Raw genomic sequence first — 19,400 nt, 5'->3', positions numbered from 1 at the left:
ACTTATATATATTATTATGTAATTAAATGATTTTGAATTAAAGATCAAATAAAACTCAATTATATGATAACATATATAAGTGTGTATATAATAGGTTTGCATAATATTGCTCTATATGAATATAAATCCATGTGCACTACAGTATCAAGCGACCACAAACCAGGAAATAGCACAGCGTTTGGTAATACATCAAGACACCCATTCAAGCATCCCAAATGATAAAGTTTTATAATCAACTCAAAGGAGATAGCATCCCATAATTCATATGAGTTCAAGGTGCTAGTACAACATTAATCCATATTAAGTTCAACTATGTAATAACCCAAAGAGGATGATGTCTTTCCTCAACCACAACCCCAGTTGAAAAGCTCCCACTCCTTACCCCCAACTCCAAGATTGATCTATACAACCAGCTTCCTTAGTTTGTGTTTCACCGCATGTTTTCTCGGCGACGCACATATCGGGTTCTGTCATTGTATCTTGGTCTGTCCTGTGCTCTTTGGGGCTGTGGTTCCACCCTCCTCTGTCTCTCAGGTGATCTTTGAACTATCTCTCCATTCACAAACAACTCAGCTGCAATGCAAGTAGGCAAACATAAAACTTATCATCCTTAAAGAAAAGTAACACCAGAACAAACCAGCAAAAATATAACACCTTGTGACAAAGCCTACTACTTACCAAAAAAAAATTTAAGCATACTAGATTCAGTGCAACAAAGTAAAAACTTAAATCTCTTCTGAATTATACATTCAAATATTTTAACATTTTAATGATACATAGAAAGCTAAACAAAAGAAAACTAAGGTATAATGCTGAAAAATTTTTGGGGAACTTGCAGTCTGATGTTTACTGATTGATGCCAAAACAATCAAACATACATGTATCTCTCCACTGAATCTGAAACCCTACATGTAAAGCTCAGAAAAAACAATGAGAGGAATTTGATATTAATCCATTAGCATTCAAAGCCAGGCATCACCCATTTGAGGCTATTAGCTTTGCCAAGATGGACTGGTGATAAATAAAGAACAATACAAGGTATTGAACACTATATGTTTTTCAAAAATAATTAGCATTAAAGGCATTACAATTGATAAGCGTAAAACGATTTTTTCTGATTATCTTTAGTGTCAGTGTGGAAAGTGTTCAGTGTATGACTATCTCACTGCAAAAAATTTTGTCAATGTGAGTGTGTGGGTTATTTCACTGAAAAATATACATATCTGTGAGTGTGTGATTCAAATACCATTCATCATGTTTCATCTCTACTGATCTGAAGCTCCATCAAATATATAAAGTGCAGAACAGTTAAGAGAGATATTTGATCTAAGTCCATTAGCATTCAAAGCTAAACATTGTCCGCAAAGACTCTTTAGCTTTGCCAAGATGGACTTTGAATGAAATGTGCATAAACATGAAACGTGCATAAACTGTCACCAGTGACAAATCATTTCAATTGACACATTAGCACACCATTTTAATATCCCATTACAGATGGATTGATAGCCAGAAGGTGAGAACAGTGTAATGCAATCTATATATACCAACATCATCATGTTTCTCCCCTTCTGATCAAAAGCTCCATCAAAAACAGAAAGAACAGAACAGTCAAGAGGGACAATTGATTTTGAGTCGATTAGCATTCAACGCCAAACATTGTAAGCTAAGACTCTTTAGCTGTGACAAGATGGGTTTCAAATAATCACTTCTGAACAAAAGTTTGGCAAACCATTATCATAAAAAATATGCAATTCAGAAAACATTTCAACTACACATAAAAAAATACTAATTTGGATGCTAAATGAGCAAAGTTATCATTAACCAACATCAGCTAAGAGTAACTCTGATAATCGTCTTACCTCCATAATCTTTGTATTCAGGATCAACGTACGAGTCCGGAAGCACAAATAGAACACCAGGCAAGCCTGTTAACAAGCATATACATTAACATCTTTAACAATCATTAGATTAAATAAACAACAAAACATTAAAAATCACAAGATGAACTGGAGCAAGTTCAAATTTACCTTCAAGCTTATTTGATGTCTCCTCATCAATCTCACAGCCAAATCCAAAATATCTTTCGCAAGAAACATTGTAGATCTTCTTCTTTGCTTCCTCTTCACTGATAAAAAAACAAGAAGTATGTGATCAAACAGAAAACGGACCAAAAAAAAAATGAAACGAGTAACATCCCCAACCTTTGTGATAATAACAATTCAACATTACCTTCCAACAACTTTAGCTAGGGTTTGAATGTAACAATCAATCATCTGCTGTTTAGCTGCACCTTCACCACCGGGCTTGTCCATTACAATAAGCCAGTGTTCGTAGTCACAGCCTGGAAAAAGAGGCGCCATCTCAGTAGGAGGACGGTCGCTGAAGTTGGAGCCAGAGTTGAGAGGTGAGTAGGCGGAGTTGCCGGAGCGGTTGACACGGCATCGTATTTGAGAGAAGCGTGCAGAGGGACAGATTGTTTGGACAGCGTGAGAGAAAGGAGCCAGCGAGCGACGGGTAAAGAGGGGAGAAGGAAGAGGCGAAGGAGCGGTGATGGTGACAGTGGAGTGGAGGCGCCTGGAAAGAAAGAGCGAGAATTTGGAGTGGCGAGTGGAAAGAGCGGTGATCGTGCGTGCTAGGGTTTGAGCCATTGTTCGTTGCACAGATAAGATAGAATAGGAATGAGGGTTTTGGAAAGACGAACTCAGATGAGGGTTTTGGTTAGGTAGGTTCATTTTTTAGAGGGTCTCCGAGATGTGCCTTGGGTTTGGGCTTGGGCTTGGGCTTGTTGTACTAACTGCAGATAAACCTTAATTTCAAATATTCGTAAAGGCTGAACGACTATTTCCCACCCAAGATATGTTGCATTCTCAAGTTTTCCCCCCTTTAATTTTGATAATCCCAAATATCCATCTATGAGCAGTTAAAATTAACGGAACTCTAACCTCTTAAAATTTTATCTCTTTTTTCCCTCCTAAACTTTAAAAACTAAAAATTTTCCCCAACCTAAGTTTTAAAAAATGACAGTTTCACCCTAGGGTTTGGTTTTGAAATCTTCAACATCATCTCCAGCTCCATTGTCGGCGGTCTCTCTCCTCTCATTTAGACACCCGATCGACGTCAAAGAAGCGATAAAAGAGGAAGAACTTCGTCGGGGAAGACGAAGTTCTTTATCCTCCCAGACGAAGACAAAGTTATCGTCTTCATCTGGGAAGACAGTCGTCTTCCCCGACGAAGCTCTTCATCTTCCACCACTCCTCCAATGCCGATCGGACATCCAAATGGGAGGAGAGAGACCGTCGGAGGGAGAGAAAGCTTCGGGAGAGAGAGGCTGCCGGCAATGGAGCCGGAGATGATGCCAGAGATCTTGAAACGAAACCCTAAGGTGAAACTGTTATTTTTTAAAACTTAGGCTGAGGAAAACTTTTAGTTTTTAAAGTTTAGGGAGGCAACAAGAGATTATATTTTTGTTTATTTTTAATATTATAAAAAAAATGATAATTTTACCCTTACTACTGTTAATTTTAACTGCTCATAGATGGGTATTTCAGATTATCAAAGTTAAAAGAGAAAAACTTGAGAATACAGCATACCTTAGATGGGAAATAATCCTTTGGCCATTCGTAAAAAAACACATACATAGTTATTTACATTAAATTTTACATAAACCCTAATTTTAAATTCTTGTGTCATGGAAATCATTTGTTTTATTTCAAAAATATATGATTAAATTATTAGAGATCACTTTGTAATTAAATATAAATATACATTGATACATCACCATTAGTAAAAATCGCTATAAACCTGATCAAACACAAACACCTTTGACTCAAATTTGATTCAAATAAAAAATGTTCTAACATGACTTTACCAAACTAAAATTAAGACAAATTTGAATTTGATTCGAGTAAAAAACTGTTTAGCTCAAACTCATAGCTCAACATGATAATTCAAATTTGTGACACGATTCATAATTTGAATCGATAATTTAAATTCATAACTCAAATTCGTGAGTCATTGATAAAACGATAAAATTTTACCCAAATAATAGGTAAAATCACCGATTCAACCTATAAATTCAAACCAAACCTAACCACGAATTCGAACCACCAATTAGAATTATAAATTTGAACCAAACTCAAATCAAACCGAATCAAACACCTCTTAACTTGATTTTGGCTCAATTTAAAAAGAGTCAAATTTTTAGCTCAAATTCAAATTTAAGGAATTTGAACCAAACTGAAACAACTTCCGAGACTAAGTTAGCTCTACTCTGATCCAGCCTTAATCTTAGTACTAACTGCAGATAGTATTACTCAATTACAACATCGTATAAATCTGTTAAGAATTCATATCTACTAAGTGCCAAATCCAACCAATTCATTCAGCTTTGATACATTCATAGATTCATCAACTACTCTTTATTAAGAGAAAAGATTTAAATTCATAAATCCATCTCGTGTAAAGATTTATGAATCAACAAACAATAACATAAGTTGCAGTGATCTCTCCCTTAAATTCATCAACAACTCTTAGCATTATATAGATTCATAAAAACATCTTCCTAAGGATTTATTAGTGCACAAACAACTATATAATACCCATTACAACTGATTTGTCCCACGAACTTCTCTTCCACAACTCAAGAAATGGAGAAAATCACTTCACATACTTCTACAAGGCACCAACTTGGTTATTCTATATTCATCAAATCATCGACTTCAATGCCGATGTAGTCTTGAAACCATATGCTCTGACTTCTGAAAGGAGATAAACAGAGATTTAGATGTATTTGTTAACAGTGATAGTTAACGACTATAAGCTCTGAGACTGACATGATACATTGGCATAATATTCAACCAAATAATATTCTATCTGTAGACATAAAGTTGCATAATTATTTAACATTAGAGCAAGCACTAGGATTCTTTCTTCTTTCAGTACTTTTACTGTCTCTACTCTAATTAATTTCCTCCATGTTTAAGCTTGCAGCTGATACAATGTTCTTATTGTTTGATCAGATTTATAACTTCACCACCCACCTGAGTAAAATTTTGGAGCACATAAAAAGAATGCAATGAGACATAGTCAAGTTTTGTCCATGGACAAACAAGGTTTGCCTTAGAAGTTAGAACACTCAAGACAGAAACATTGTCGATAAGGTGCTTATATTTGAAACTTGAGTGAGTGCCTTAGCAAGGTGAAAAACACTTGAGGCAAGTCTCTCATTAAGCCAACAGTCCTCTTCAACACATTTAAAAATATAAAAGAAAAATACTAAAAAGTTTTGACAAGGCCACCCTCCACAGCAGATAGGTTTGATTTAAAGGAAGTAGTCAATTAAATCATTAACTTCTAACAGATACAATTCCAGAAATATAAAGAAATAGCCTTTCATAATCCACAAGTAACAACTAGCTTTTACTTTCTAAGAAATGACTTAAAATAACTCAATTGCAAGGTTTAGTTTGATATTTCCATCAGCTGAATAAATGCAAATGTTTAAACTATCCATATTTAATTAAGATGAAAAACTTTAACTTCAAAACTCTTGCACAGCTGTCTACATTTGAGCTCTTTGTTTTTTTTCCGAAAGCTCTTTCAGTTTCATTTAGTTGCTACAAAAAATCAGGAGGGCTTTGATTCATGCTTCTTTTGTGACAACAGAGCACTACGAAAACTGACCTGCTCAGTGTAAGGCAAATATTTTCCATCAAATGTGATGACCACACGATCTTTCCCATCCACACCCTTACCTTTGTCAACAGAGCAGTAGAAGTCTATAGCTGACATACTAGCCAACAAAGATAACCACGACAATGAGTAAAAAGCTGAATAGCAAATGAGAAGTCCATAAACATACTAACCCAGCAAAGAAAACAAGAAAAACAAACAATTAAGGTGAATATCAAATGACTAAAAAATGATATTCAATGCCTACAACGATTAGTTTAGAGAAATAATTGACAGTTATTTGGAGTACATTTGACTAAAACTTTGAGTAAAACAAAACTCCACACTGCCCCATTCAATCATTCTTCACCACAAACTATGGAACCACCCCAATGACTGGCCTCAGATTGTCTTAGCTTGGTGCAAATTTCAGCTCATAAATGAATAATTTATTAGAAATCCATCTTAGCCTAAAGTAATTTTTCGAAAGCTTATGGAATAAAACAGTGTAGAGAAGTGTTAAATTTTCAACCTTTTTCTCCAATCTCTAAGAAAACAAAAGAAGAAAAGCGAAAAATAGTTCGAATCTGCAAAAAAAATACATTTTTCTAAGTGCTAATGGAAGTCTCAAGAGATAAACATCAAAAAATTGTCAGCGCTAGTATGACTATCCGACAGGAAGACTAACCATCCAAAATAAATACCCTTCCCTTCAATTTCCATATCAACAAAAAAGCAAGCACATTGAAACAAAAACTATTGAACATCTATGCCCAAATTTTCAAGAGCCAACTGAAGCACATATTTCACAGAAAATTTTGCCAAAATAACAAGGTTTATCAATATTTATCCACAACACAAACAACAATACAATCATATTTTAATAGTAAAACGCAAAATAAAAAAACCATAGAATGATCACAACTTACATCCCATCACCAAACTCCTCATTGATAATTTCCTTAATACTCTCTCCAAAATGCATAACTGCTTCATTTAACCTCCAAAAATTCAAAAACAAAATAAACAAACAACATAAAATTTTTTGCCACTCATCGAGAAATTATGAAAGCAAGAACTGAATATAAATATAAATGAACCTGTAAACAGCGGGCTCCTGGATCAAGTTGGGGTCATAGGACCTCATGGGGGGTTTCATCATCTCATGGAGGAGCTCGACGGGGATGTTTGGCACGGCCGCCTGCAGTTTAGCAGCAGTGTCGGGCTTGAGCTGAGCTTGGCGTCTGAAGAGCTGGGCGATGAACACATTGGTCAGCCCCGTTTCTTCTGCTATTTGACTATATGACTTCCCCGATTGCTGCTTCAGGGCGAGAAGGCTTTTCGTTATGGTCAACTTGCTCGTTTCTCCTGCCATTCCCCTAAGTGGTGCGGCTCCCGATACTCCTTAGTAGAAGGAGATAGGACATACCCACCACATGATAATAATGTTACTTTTTTGTAACTGACACGTGTTCTGTCGGAATTACTCGAGCTCCACTTCAATTCTTAATTTTCTTCGCACGACAACTGGAAGCAGCAGTGGGCTACCCCACCCGGGTTCAGCGCAGTCCATTGGATTTAGAATTTGTACCTGACCTTAGGCCCATATAGTTGAGGGTCTTAAGACTGGGCCGACCATATAAATATATAAGGCCCATGGCCCAATCGGCAGACTGGCACACGGATCAATCCGTTCATATGCTAGTCACGTTTAATTAGTATTCATCACACATACTTACATGGTCACAATTAATCACTATTTATGATACATTTTTGAGCTGGGTATTTTCAAGAAAATATATATTTCTTGGTTATATTCGTGTACTCTATAAAAAGTTGGTTAAAATCATTTAAATGCATCAAAAATATGTCATTTTAATTAATTTCCCTAAAGTTTTTTAGTGATACAATCTTGGATAAAAAGATAAAATAAGCATAATAATATATCTTTTTTTTGTCTAATTATGTATTGAAAAGTATGTATATATAATTTTATTAATACTCTAATTGCCCAAGTTCAAGTGAAATTGACTATAAAAATGGAAAGAGATAAGAGTTAAATACGTACGACTAAGTTTTCTTACTTATCAAGTGAATTGTTTTTACGAATAACAAATAATGATAGTACCTATGGTGCATTAAGTCAATGCAAAGATGGGCATAAAGGTAATATTATCGTTTTACATATTTTATGAGTTTAATGTATTCACATTTATACTTATCAAGTGAATTGTTTTTACGAATAACAAATAATGATAATACCTATGGTGCATTAAGTCAATGCAAGGATGGGCATAAAGGTAATATTATCGTTTTACATATTTTATGAGTTTAATATATTTACATTTATATTTATCAGGTGAATTGTTTTTACGAATAATAAATAATGATAGTACCTATGGTACATTGAGTCAATGCAAGGATGGGCATGAAGGTGATATAATCATTTTACATATTTTATGAGTTTAATGTATTCACATTTATAATTTTGTTAAAACACACTAATGATGTATGTTTGATTATTTTTTTTCAGATATCTTTTGACGCTTTCATTGATGAGTATTGTTACGAAGGTATTTTGTAATTTCATTCAAAATTTTTAATTATACCAAATTTAGTATAAAGTTATGTCATATTTATTTAGTAAAATATAATAATACTTCTAGAACGATGGTAGAAAATTCTCTTTGACTAGGGATTTTTGTAGGGTTGTGTAACCTGTGTGCTGTGACAACATTAGTGATATAAACATATGGGAAAACTTTGTCCAATGTTCTAGAACGAAACATATTTACTTTAAACTTCGTTACTTCCAAAAGTTGGTTAAAGAAAAAAAACATTACATTAGAATTTGGCCAAAAACCAGAGTGTAATTGGTTGACTTGTTCATTGAAACCCCTAATTTTAAGTATCATACTCATCTAGAATTAAATTGAACAAAGATTTTTTAGATTTTACTTTTAATATTATTTTATTATAAATAATTTATCATTGCTAGTATAAGAGAGTCAATCTTTTTACTATACTTACATTGAATAATTATTCCAAAAAACTAAAGTTAAAATCTTGTGAAAGAGTTTTTAGTTTCATAAAGAGGATAAAAGTTTTAAGAATTTTTCTTAAAAGTTTTAATACTTTATCTGTTTTTTTATTGTTATATGAAAACCATATTTGAGTAATTTTTCAAAATCGTAGCAACACTCATGTTTGTTAAAGATTTATCATTAATAAAATTACACTTTCATAAGTATCAAAATTAGTAAAATATTATAACTTTAAAGATAAAAATTTTTATTTGATATTTTGTTACGTTTATAAAACTTTAAATTCCTTAATGTAGTGGTTATAGATCTGATTATTATGTTTTAAATTTATCTATTTAATAAATACGAACAAAATTTTTGATTATAAGAAAAGAAAAAAAAAACCTACACTTGGTTACAAAGTGTGTAAAATATTGAAAACATAGTCGTTTATTTAAAATTAAAGGAGGTGATTAGCAACTAATGAAATTTGAAAGGTGAAAGATGTGATTTTATCAAAGTTCTGGTGAAAAATAATCATTAAGTCATTTTTTAATCCAAATAACCGACGTGTCACTATAAATTTTAATTATTAAAAAATTTGGTCGTATCGTAAAATGTCATCGTTGTCTGTGCTTCATTTTCAAGAATCCTTCGTAATTGATGACGTACGTATATGAATTTCACAAACAATAGAAGAAAGTCTAGGATTCCCATTCAATTATTGGTCCAAAGAGTTAAAGCGCCCCTGTCACAAATTGACAAAAAATAATAATAATAATAATAATAATTCATCAATTATTTGACAATTTATGTATGTTCTTGTCAGTCACATCATCAACAAATTTTTTAGTACATTGTATCAATGTTAATTGTGTCAGCAAAGAAGAGTTGAAAAAAGGAGACATTATCTGTATTTTTTTTTTTTTCAATATTTAGATAGTTATAGTTATTTTTTATTTTATATATATAAAATTTAAAATATAAAATAAAAAAAATATTTTTAAAGTTTTTACCCGTTCTATCAAGATATAATATAACATTTTATTGATTAGTCCATCTATTTGGTCAAGTTAATCAATCTATTTGATTAATTTATCTAATTATAAACAATTAATCAACTCATCTGATTAACTCTAAATCTCAAAATCTTTTTTTTGAGGTAAAATTAAACTAAAAAATGATTATATTTATATAATAAAAATAATAATAGTTACATATGTATAAAAAACAAAAAAATACGGCATGTTCATATAGAATTTTGTTGTGAGAGGATTGGATAATCAATAATACTATATACATAATTTTTATACACTAATAACTATGTGTCATCATATGATTGAATATTTTTTTTTTAATTATCTAATTACATAATGATACATAATTAATTACGTATAAATTTATACACTAAAATTTACACAAAACACTACTTTTGGATGATAGAAGAGCAACCCAATTCCTAGCAAATACTTAAATCTTATTTGAATTAAATCTATCAATAAATCAAAATTTTGATTTTAAAATATTATTTATAAGATTTTAATTTAAATTTTTATATTTCAAATTTTTTATCTGTCATTCGGATAATCTTAAAAACAATACTATACTTTGCATTTATTGGCTCGTTTAAAGTTTAAATTTTTATATTTCAAATTTTTTATCTGTCATTCGGATAATCTTGAAAAACAATACTATACTTTGCATTTATTGGCTCGTTTAAAGTCTGACCTGACCTCTCCCCTCCCCCCCAACTAATTGCTTTTTAATATCCTCAATACATAACATTGATAACATATTTTGACTAAATATATGTAAAGAGTGTTAGTGCATGTAAGCCTAAAGCATTAGTTGCAACCCATATGCTTATGTACTTGTGAAAACGATTCTTAAAATAAAATTTTAATTATAAATTTCCAATCTCTTTTAATTTACTAATTTTCTTAGTCTATTTGATTACCAATTGGGCATTTAAAAATTACAAATAGTAAATGAAGTAGGTAATGTAGGTTACTTGCTCCAATGGAGTAAAATAATAAAATATATTTCTAAGTAATTTTACAGTTTCGAGTGTCCCAAAAATTTAATAAAATAATATTTATTATTAATGTTAAAAGATTCGTTGTCGTTTCGATTTAACCAATAATTTGGTTAATCTTGTGTGTGAAGAGGCTGAGCATTGTCAAAAAACGAGTGAAGAAAATGGCGTGGAAATCTATGCGAGTCAGAGCCGCGGTTTGCAAATTTCGGTAGTCAGTGTTAGGTCGAAACTTTAGAATGTTGACTTGCAGGCCAAGCGTGTGAAATTTTGACCCACCCTGAAAACGAAATTCAATGTCAAGGAAAAAAAAAATCTCAGCAAGAATATCACATTTTATTTATTTAAAAAAAGGTCAAAGAGTATTTTTTGTCCAAATTTTGATGTATTTTAAATTATATTTATAAAATTTAAAAAACTTAAAATCTTATTTATAAATTATTTGAGATTTAAAAATTTTTATTAGAGAATTATTATTTTATTAATAATATTAAAAATATAAAATTTATTACATTTTCTTTATAATTTTTAAAAACTAACAATTTTATCTCTATTTAAAGTTTTATAATTTTAAAAAGTTATATTTTCTCCCTCCCAGACTTAGGGTTTTTCTCTTCTCTCCTCCGACCACTATCTCCAGCACCAACAATCTTCTTTCTCTAGATCTTTTTTTCTCTGACGAAGAGAGAATGTCTTCGTCTCTAAAGAAGAGATCTTCTCTAAATCTCTTCAACTTTGACGAAAGATCTGAAGAGAGAAAGTCTTCGTGCCCCATCATGCGTTGATCAATGTTTTCAGGTGGAGAGAGGAGTTTGTCAGTATCAGAGATAGTGGGCAGAGGGGTGAAAGAAAAAACTTAGGTTTGAGAAAAAAATTATAACTTTTTAAAATTAAAAAAATCTTTAATCAGCGGTGAAGTTGTTAATTTTAAAAACTTTAAAAAAACATATAATAAATTATATATATTTTTAATATTATTAAAAAAATAATAATTTTATCATTATTTCAAATAAATTTTTTTAATAATAATTAATATATAAATAAGACTTTAAATTTTTCAAACTTATGTGGAAAACTTAAGTGGGAATAAGTTCTTTGGCATTTAAAAATAGAGGTAGTACGTGTATGAAACGATTTCTCATATTTAATAAATTAAGATAAAGTAGTGAAAAGTATTTGATGGAATAAAGATTCATTACGAATTAAAAATGATAGCGTGACATCATTCCGACAAGAATAATATCATATATTGTTCGCGCCTACAAATTAACAATTTGACTTTCATAGAAGTGGGGGGATAGCATTTGTAACTAATTTGATAAAAATAAACAAATGTTGATATAAAATGTTAGGCCAAAAGACTTATTCCCACTAAATGTTAGGTGTAATCCCAAACTCTCGTATTTCAACTTTAAAAAACTCAAAATTTCATCTACGAACAAAATTTTATTAAAATTTTTAGTTAAAATTAAAAGTAAAAATATCGTTTAACAAAAAAATTTAAAAAAGTAAAATTTTATTATATTTTTTTCTATCAGTTTAAAAATTCAATCGTTTTTTTTTAAGTTTAAAAATTAATAATTTTTTTTTTTAAGGTTTTGAAACTGTTGTCAAAGACAACAAAGTTTGTCTGCTTTTGACAAAGACAATTTCATTTTTGTTAGAGACAGATGTTTGATTGACAAAAAGAGTTAACTTATGAGAGAGGGCAAATACTGTCAGAGACGACAAAATTTGTTATCTTTGGTGATGGTTTCAAAATCTTAGAAGAGAAATCACTACTTTTTAAACTTTGAGTGAAGAAAAACTGTTAGATTTTCAAACTAAGAGAGTGGGAAAAAATATAATAAAACCTTAATTTTTTAAATATTTTTGTTAAATAGTAGTTTTAACTTTAACTTTAACTAAAAATTTTAACAGAATTTTACTTATAAATAGGATTTTAAATTTTTATAAATTAGAGAATGAAAATTTGAGATTATGCCTAAACTTTGGTGGAAACAAATCTTTTGGCCTAAATGTTATTATATTTAAGTATCAATAATGAGAATATAAGTGTGTATAATTTTATTAAAATGTTACATAATAATATTATTATAATTTGTTGATGAAATGAAATCATTGTTTTTTAATTAATAATTAAACAATAAAATTATGTGTACCCACTTTGGGTATATGAATATATACATATTTATATGTGTCATCATGTGATTAGATGATTTTGAATTAAGAATAAAACAATAACCAATCATATGATGATACATATAAGTGTGTATATATTTGTATATCTAAAGTAAGTACACATAATATTACTCATAATTAAATGGTAACGGGTAGGTTGGATTCATTTGAAATTTCTTAAACGTAATATATAAAGAATGTCATGATATTCTTTTGTACACACTTGCGGCTTCCATTATTTAATTAATTAACCGAATTTATAGTTAAAATCCTTTAGTCATCGTTTATATTGAAGGATAATGAAATTGAAAGATCATATTTCAACTCTTCAACATGATTACTACAAAGATTGATCAAAGTTTCAGCTGGCCAAATCCTAGAAAATAACACATCCGTGACAGACTTCACCATAACATTGTCGAATTCTATTCAATAACAGTTTTAGCATCTAATCAGATTTTTAAATAATATGTTATTATATAATTGAATAATTTTTAATTACGAATTAAATAATACATAATCATATGATAATAAATTATTTAAAAATTTAATTAAAAATTTAAAATTAAAAACGTATAATATTTACTAAATTCTAGTGTTCATATTTTTTTAAAAAATAACTATCAATCCCATATGTAATATATATTTTATTTTAAATTAAGATCGACATTTAAATGTTAAATACGCCGTTGAACTAGCAGTAGGGGATGACTTAATTGTCTTTTCATGCCGACTTGTGAGTCAAAGTGTCTAAATTATCGTAAAAATACACGGAAGCTCGATACTAGTATATACGAGCCAATTGAAGCTGACTTTGTTGAACAATGGCATATTGGTAATTATCCCCAGGGAGAACAAATGGAGCTCTATAAGAAGGTCCAATGGATGGACTGAGATTGGCAGCTAGCTAGTCAACTTTCCGAGAAAAAAACAAAGTCTCAGAACTAGCTTAATATTCATGGCTATTGAAGAAGGCATTGAAGATTACACACAAGATGGTACTGTTGATCTTAAAGGAAACCCAGTTCGCAGATCCAAGAGAGGCGGATGGCGAGCTTGCTCCTTTGTTGTTGGTAATTATATATATATTTCTCTGCACTCTCCCCTCCTCTATTTGTCCTCTGTGTATTTCTGTCTGTGTGTTAATTTCTGTCCAGTACCGGTTCCTGCATTGAGATTGAGCCCTCCGCTCAATTCTTTCAGCAGAAAAGTAACTATATATATATGTCCTTGAAACCTGGAAGCCATAGCTAGCTTTTCTCAAATCTATGAAGTGGGTAGCTCAAAACTGATATTTTGAATTAAAAAAAAGTTCAAAATTATAAAGAAAGAAACATGTTCACCATCATTACTAGCATATATGTTTGCAGATGATCTGTGACTATCGTTGTATTGCTGTCACAGACCCCATCTCATTAATGTAAGCTGTTTCTAAGCAGCAAAAGCAGATTTGAGTTCAGTGATTAGAGTCAATTTACAAAAGCGAAAGTTTTGAAGGACCCCATTTGATGTAAAAAATTACCAAGATGTTCTGCTAACTAACTGTGGCTGGAAATGAATGAAATTTGCAGTGTATGAGGTGTTTGAAAGAATGGCGTATTATGGAATATCGTCAAATTTGGTTGTGTATTTGACGGAGAAGCTCCATCAGGGGACTGTGCAGTCGTCTAATAACGTCACCAACTGGGTTGGGACGATCTGGGTCACTCCTATCTTGGGTGCGTATTTAGCGGATGCACACCTCGGGCGTTACTGGATCTTCGTCATCGCTTCTATCATTTATCTCATGGTATGTATAATTGCTGTTTCTACTTCTCCCTACATTACATACGGATTTATACAAATATACTCCTATGTTAATTAAGCTGAATGACAATTTTTCATGTTTTTTATTTGAACTTTCATATTATCCATATATTAATGCTTGTTTTAAAACAATATCCGATTTTAAAATGTTGATATTTTGGATTTTATTTATACTTAAATTAACAACAAAAATATCTACCATTTTTATCATAAAAATCTTTGAACCACTTTCAAATATCATTTGCATGTAATAAAGAAGGAAGCTTATATTTGTGACCCAATCTTTGATGAGACCACAATTTCTTATCCTTTTTAGTTTAAGAAATTCATTTTCTCACCTATCATTTATTTTCGTTAATGAAAATCATTAGTCATTTTGCATATATTCATGCAATGTAATTCTTTCTTTTGTCTCTTGAAGCCATTTTGCATGTTCTTCGCAACAAATCCTTCCTTCTCCTCAAAGTCATCACCCTCACCCAAACACTCTTCTTTTTTCCTCTTCTTCCTTCTTACCCTCTTCCTTTTTTTTTCCCTCCTTCTTAACCCATCATTTAAATTCCCATTTTTATGGGTTTGGCAAAGAAACAAGTTAGTTTTGGTTGGGAAGGAGATAGCTAGTTGTTTGGTGATGGGTCCATTGAGGTGTAGATGACAAGAGAGAATCCTTCGGTGGCATTAAGAGTGGAATTTTCAAACAAAAAAAATGAGCAAATATTAGTTTATCATAGTGTGGGTGGGAAATAGTTATTTGGCCTAACCAAAAAGCAAATACCTCTAATCTTCTTCCCATGTTTATTGCATTACAAGTTATTTTAAGTGAACAATTTAAGTCCCAAAGATTTTAAATCATTATTATATAAGATATACTTTTAATAGTTTATTTTCTAAACATGGATGTGTGTTTTCATAATTGTTGGTCACGTAAAGCAAAACCAATTGAAAATTATAATAAAATCCTGCATGGAAGGAAAATCTACTTGTTGATTAGTATGAATGTTTGACCCGCCAGGCGACGTGGGATGCTGTTGTTATGTCTCCTTTTTACAATAATATATTAAGTGCTTGTTGTGTGAACCTAATAATTTAAAGGTCAAAATACTTGTTTCCACCCAAGATATAGCAAAAACTCAAAATCTTACTCTCTAACTTTTAAAAATTTAAATGTCCACTCATGAATCAATTTCTACTAAAAAAACCTAATTAGAATTTAAGGTAAAATTGTTATTTATTAAAAATTTTATCATATTTTTTTTCTAGATTTAAAAATCTAACAATTTTTCTCATCTAAGGTTTAAAAAGTGACAATTCTCCCCCAAACCCTAGATTTTCTTTCTTCTCTTTCCGATGATGACAACAAGCTGAAGAAGAGAAGAGACGTTGACAAAGAGACGAAGCGACCTCACTATCTCTTCTTCTTCGTCCAGGAAGAGACGACCATAACTTAATAATAGAGTTGCTTCGCCATCGCATCAGAATCGCATCCTCGTTAGACGCTTCATCGTGGTCTAACATCAAGAGAGAGAGAGGGGGAAGAGAGGCCACAAAACTGCACACCATCACTTCGATGATAGATGTTGGGCTGCATGGCTACTCAATCTTGGGTAGAGGGACGATTGGAGACAGAGGGAGGAGGTCACCGACATAAGGGCAATAGATGGAAACTATTTGGGGCTGAAATGAAAGTTTTAAAAGTTTGGGAGGCGATTGAAGAGAAAATTTTAAAATGTATGGAACCTAGGGTTGGGTGGGGGAAATGGTCATTTTTTAATTTTGAATAGGGAAAATTTTTAGTTTTTTTAAAATTAAAGGGGGAACAAAATAAATTTTTCATTTTTTAAATATTTTTTTAAAATAACTTTTTTATTCTTAACTTTAACAATGAATTTTAGTAGAAGGGTGAATATTTAAATTTTTGAAAATTGATGGATGAAACTAAACTTTCATTAAACCTTGGGTTGGAATAGCTCTTTTGGCCTAATATAAATTTAAATTCTATGCCAGCTCTTGGTCGGTGTCCTGTCAGATTCCCCAACCCCCAAGTCAGCTCTTGGTCGGTGTCCTGTCAGTTTAGGTTAGACATTTCAGATTCAGGCCAAGTTGGCTTATTATATAAATAAATATGCATAAATAATAGTGTAGATCATAAACACCATTTGCTCATTTTGCCGCAGTTTTTTATCTATTAATTTGGAACTCAGACTTAAATATTTTAAATATAATAATTTAATTTTTAAAAATTTATAAATTAATCTCTTAAATTTTCTCTAACTCTCATATATTTAAAACTATTATATGACTTTAATAATTATAATAAGCCTACAATTTATTAGAATATGTTTAATTTCTTGAATGTATAATTGTTATTTTAGAAATTATTGAGATAGATTCATATTTCAAAAATTCTTAAAAGACCTGACAACCTTTTATGAAATTTTAATAAATTTTGAATATTTAAAAAAAAATTTAATAATTTATAATTTATCTTTTAATATACAATTTTATGACAAAAACATTTTTATTTATAGTAAGAAAGAAAGAATGAGTGAGCGTAAAAGAAAAGAGAAATAAAAGTTTTATTATTAATTTTGATTTAAAAAATAAAATCGTACGAATAAAATAGTAATTTCGCTTTTAAATATTATTATTTAATAATAAAGTTTAATTTTGAATAGAAAAATATTATTTATGTTTGATTTTGGGTGAAAAATGTTACATATGTCAACGGAGTTTGAAAAGGGTTTTAAGGTTAAACCTTGGGGGGGGTTGAAATGGAAATTGCTGTTGTCATAATCAACGTGCTTTTTGCTTGTATGCATTCTTATAAGTTCTACTGGATTCAACCATGCCAGACGGATGCTAAAAAGCTTTTACCTGTTTTTACTAACAGGGGATGAGTTTACTAACGCTATCAGTATCAATACCGGGGCTAAAGCCACCTCCCTGCAATCAAGCCAATGTGGGAGACTGTAAAGAGGCCTCCACATTCCAGTTGGTAGTCTTCTTCGGTGCACTGTATATTCTAGCTCTGGGAACCGGTGGAACCAAGCCGAATATCTCCACAATTGGAGCAGACCAGTTCGATGATTTTGAGCCCAAGGAGAAGGCACATAAGCTCTCCTTCTTCAACTGGTGGATGTTTAGTATTTTCTTTGGGACTCTCTTTGCCAACACAGTTCTTGTGTACATACAGGACAATGTGGGGTGGACATTAGGCTATGCCCTTCCAACTCTCGGGCTTGCTATATCCATTGGGATTTTCTTGGCTGGCACACGCTTTTACAGGCACAGGGTTCCAACAGGGAGCCCGTTTACAAGGATGGCAAGAGTCATTGTTGCTGCCTTGAGAAAATGGAATGTGAGACTGCCTAGTGACCCCAAAGAACTCTATGAACTTGACTTGGAAGAATATGCAAAGAAAGGCAAGTTCAGGATAGATTCTACTCCAAGTTGGAGGTCAGTTCATCTTGTAAAAATAATCATAATTAGCTTTATTTGATTATGATTGTATGTTTATGTAACCATGTTTGTTCATGTATGCAGGTTTCTTAATAGAGCTGCAGTGAAAACAGGCTCAACTGATCCTTGGCTGCAATGCTCAGTGACACAAGTAGAGGAAACTAAACAAATGTTGAGAATGCTCCCAATCTTGATTGCCACATTTATTCCAAGCACAATGATTGCACAGATCAACACCCTTTTTGTCAAGCAAGGCACTACTCTTGATAGAGCTGTTGGCAGCTTCAAGATTCCCCCTGCAAGTTTAGCAGGATTTGTGACTATCTCAATGCTTGTTTGTGTGGTTTTATATGACCGATATTTTGTTAAAATTATGCGAAGGTGGACGAAAAATCCTAGAGGGATCACACTCCTTCAAAGAATGGGAATTGGCCTTTTTCTACATATCATTATCATGACAATTGCATCTTTAACAGAGAGATATAGACTAAGTGTTGCCAAGGAGAATGGAGTAGTTCAAAATGGAGGCAAAGTTCATTTAACAATATTCGCTCTACTTCCTCAATTTGTGCTTATGGGAACAGCTGATGCATTCCTGGAGGTGGCTAAGATTGAGTTCTTCTATGATCAGGCACCGGAGAGTATGAAGAGTCTTGGAACTTCTTATTCAATGACTACTTTAGGAATTGGAAATTTCTTGAGTAGCCTTCTTCTTTCGACTGTTTCTCATATCACTCAGCAGCATGGCCACCAAGGATGGATCCTAAACAATCTAAATGCTTCTCATTTGGACTACTATTATGCGTTTTTCGCTATATTGAACATCTTGAACTTCTTCTTCTTCTTGGTTGTATCAAGGTCATATGTTTACAAGGCTGAAGTTTCAGATTCAATGGAGGTGCTTACAGAGGAATTGAAGATTACTAGATTAAGGGAATCTAGACATGAAGTGTCTGGGACACAAGACCATCGGATGATTCACACAGAAGAAGAATCCTAACAAGATTCAGAATTAAAATTCAACTGTGTCACCTGGGCTTGGTTTTTTTGAGTATAGGATGTTGTATGTATCAGAAATTTGACATTTGAATGTAATAAAAAATCTCAGGTTTCAGATCCAGAATCATCATTTTTGAAAATTTTGATGGCCCCAGACATCATAAACAAAGAGAAAAGAACCTGATTTGTACAAATTTCTTACTGTTCTGTATCTTCGTTTATATAAT

At 31.6% G+C, this 19,400-nt stretch overlaps 3 protein-coding genes across 4 annotated transcripts; 1 reads left to right on the top strand and 2 right to left on the bottom strand.

Moving 5' to 3' along the window:
* Positions 1-201: 201 nt before the first annotated feature.
* Positions 202-2,724, bottom strand: LOC123221110 (multiple organellar RNA editing factor 2, chloroplastic-like). The gene is made up of 4 exons (XM_044643815.1): positions 2,230-2,724; positions 2,028-2,125; positions 1,860-1,925; positions 202-573 (listed from the first exon to the last, which is right to left on the bottom strand). Exons 1-4 carry the CDS (start codon positions 2,646-2,648, stop codon positions 431-433), a joined length of 726 nt encoding a protein of 241 aa, XP_044499750.1. The 5' UTR covers positions 2,649-2,724; the 3' UTR covers positions 202-430.
* Positions 2,725-4,401: 1,677 nt separating this feature from the next.
* Positions 4,402-7,113, bottom strand: LOC123221111 (cyanate hydratase). Of its 2 annotated transcripts, XM_044643816.1 has the most exons (4): positions 6,771-7,113; positions 6,600-6,671; positions 5,683-5,791; positions 4,402-4,757 (listed from the first exon to the last, which is right to left on the bottom strand). In XM_044643816.1, the coding sequence occupies exons 1-4, from the start codon at positions 7,043-7,045 to the stop codon at positions 4,719-4,721; spliced, it is 495 nt and encodes a 164-aa protein (XP_044499751.1). In that variant the 5' UTR covers positions 7,046-7,113; the 3' UTR covers positions 4,402-4,718. The 2 variants fall into 2 exon arrangements, with proteins under 2 accessions (XP_044499751.1, XP_044499753.1); XM_044643818.1 differs by lacking the exon at positions 6,600-6,671 and having other exon boundaries at positions 6,771-7,102.
* Positions 7,114-13,800: 6,687 nt separating this feature from the next.
* On the top strand, positions 13,801-19,294 carry LOC123221115 (protein NRT1/ PTR FAMILY 5.2-like). Its single transcript, XM_044643822.1, has 4 exons — positions 13,801-13,982; positions 14,481-14,698; positions 17,606-18,171; positions 18,259-19,294. Exons 1-4 carry the CDS (start codon positions 13,868-13,870, stop codon positions 19,172-19,174), a joined length of 1,815 nt encoding a protein of 604 aa, XP_044499757.1. The 5' UTR covers positions 13,801-13,867; the 3' UTR covers positions 19,175-19,294.
* Positions 19,295-19,400: the final 106 nt, after the last annotated feature.

Source organism: Mangifera indica, chromosome 7 (genome assembly GCF_011075055.1).
Source record: "Mangifera indica cultivar Alphonso chromosome 7, CATAS_Mindica_2.1, whole genome shotgun sequence".
Lineage (NCBI taxonomy): Eukaryota > Viridiplantae > Streptophyta > Magnoliopsida > Sapindales > Anacardiaceae > Mangifera > Mangifera indica.
The sequence above is the reverse complement of the archived record's forward strand: the minus strand, read 5'-3'. Positions and strand labels throughout refer to the sequence as shown.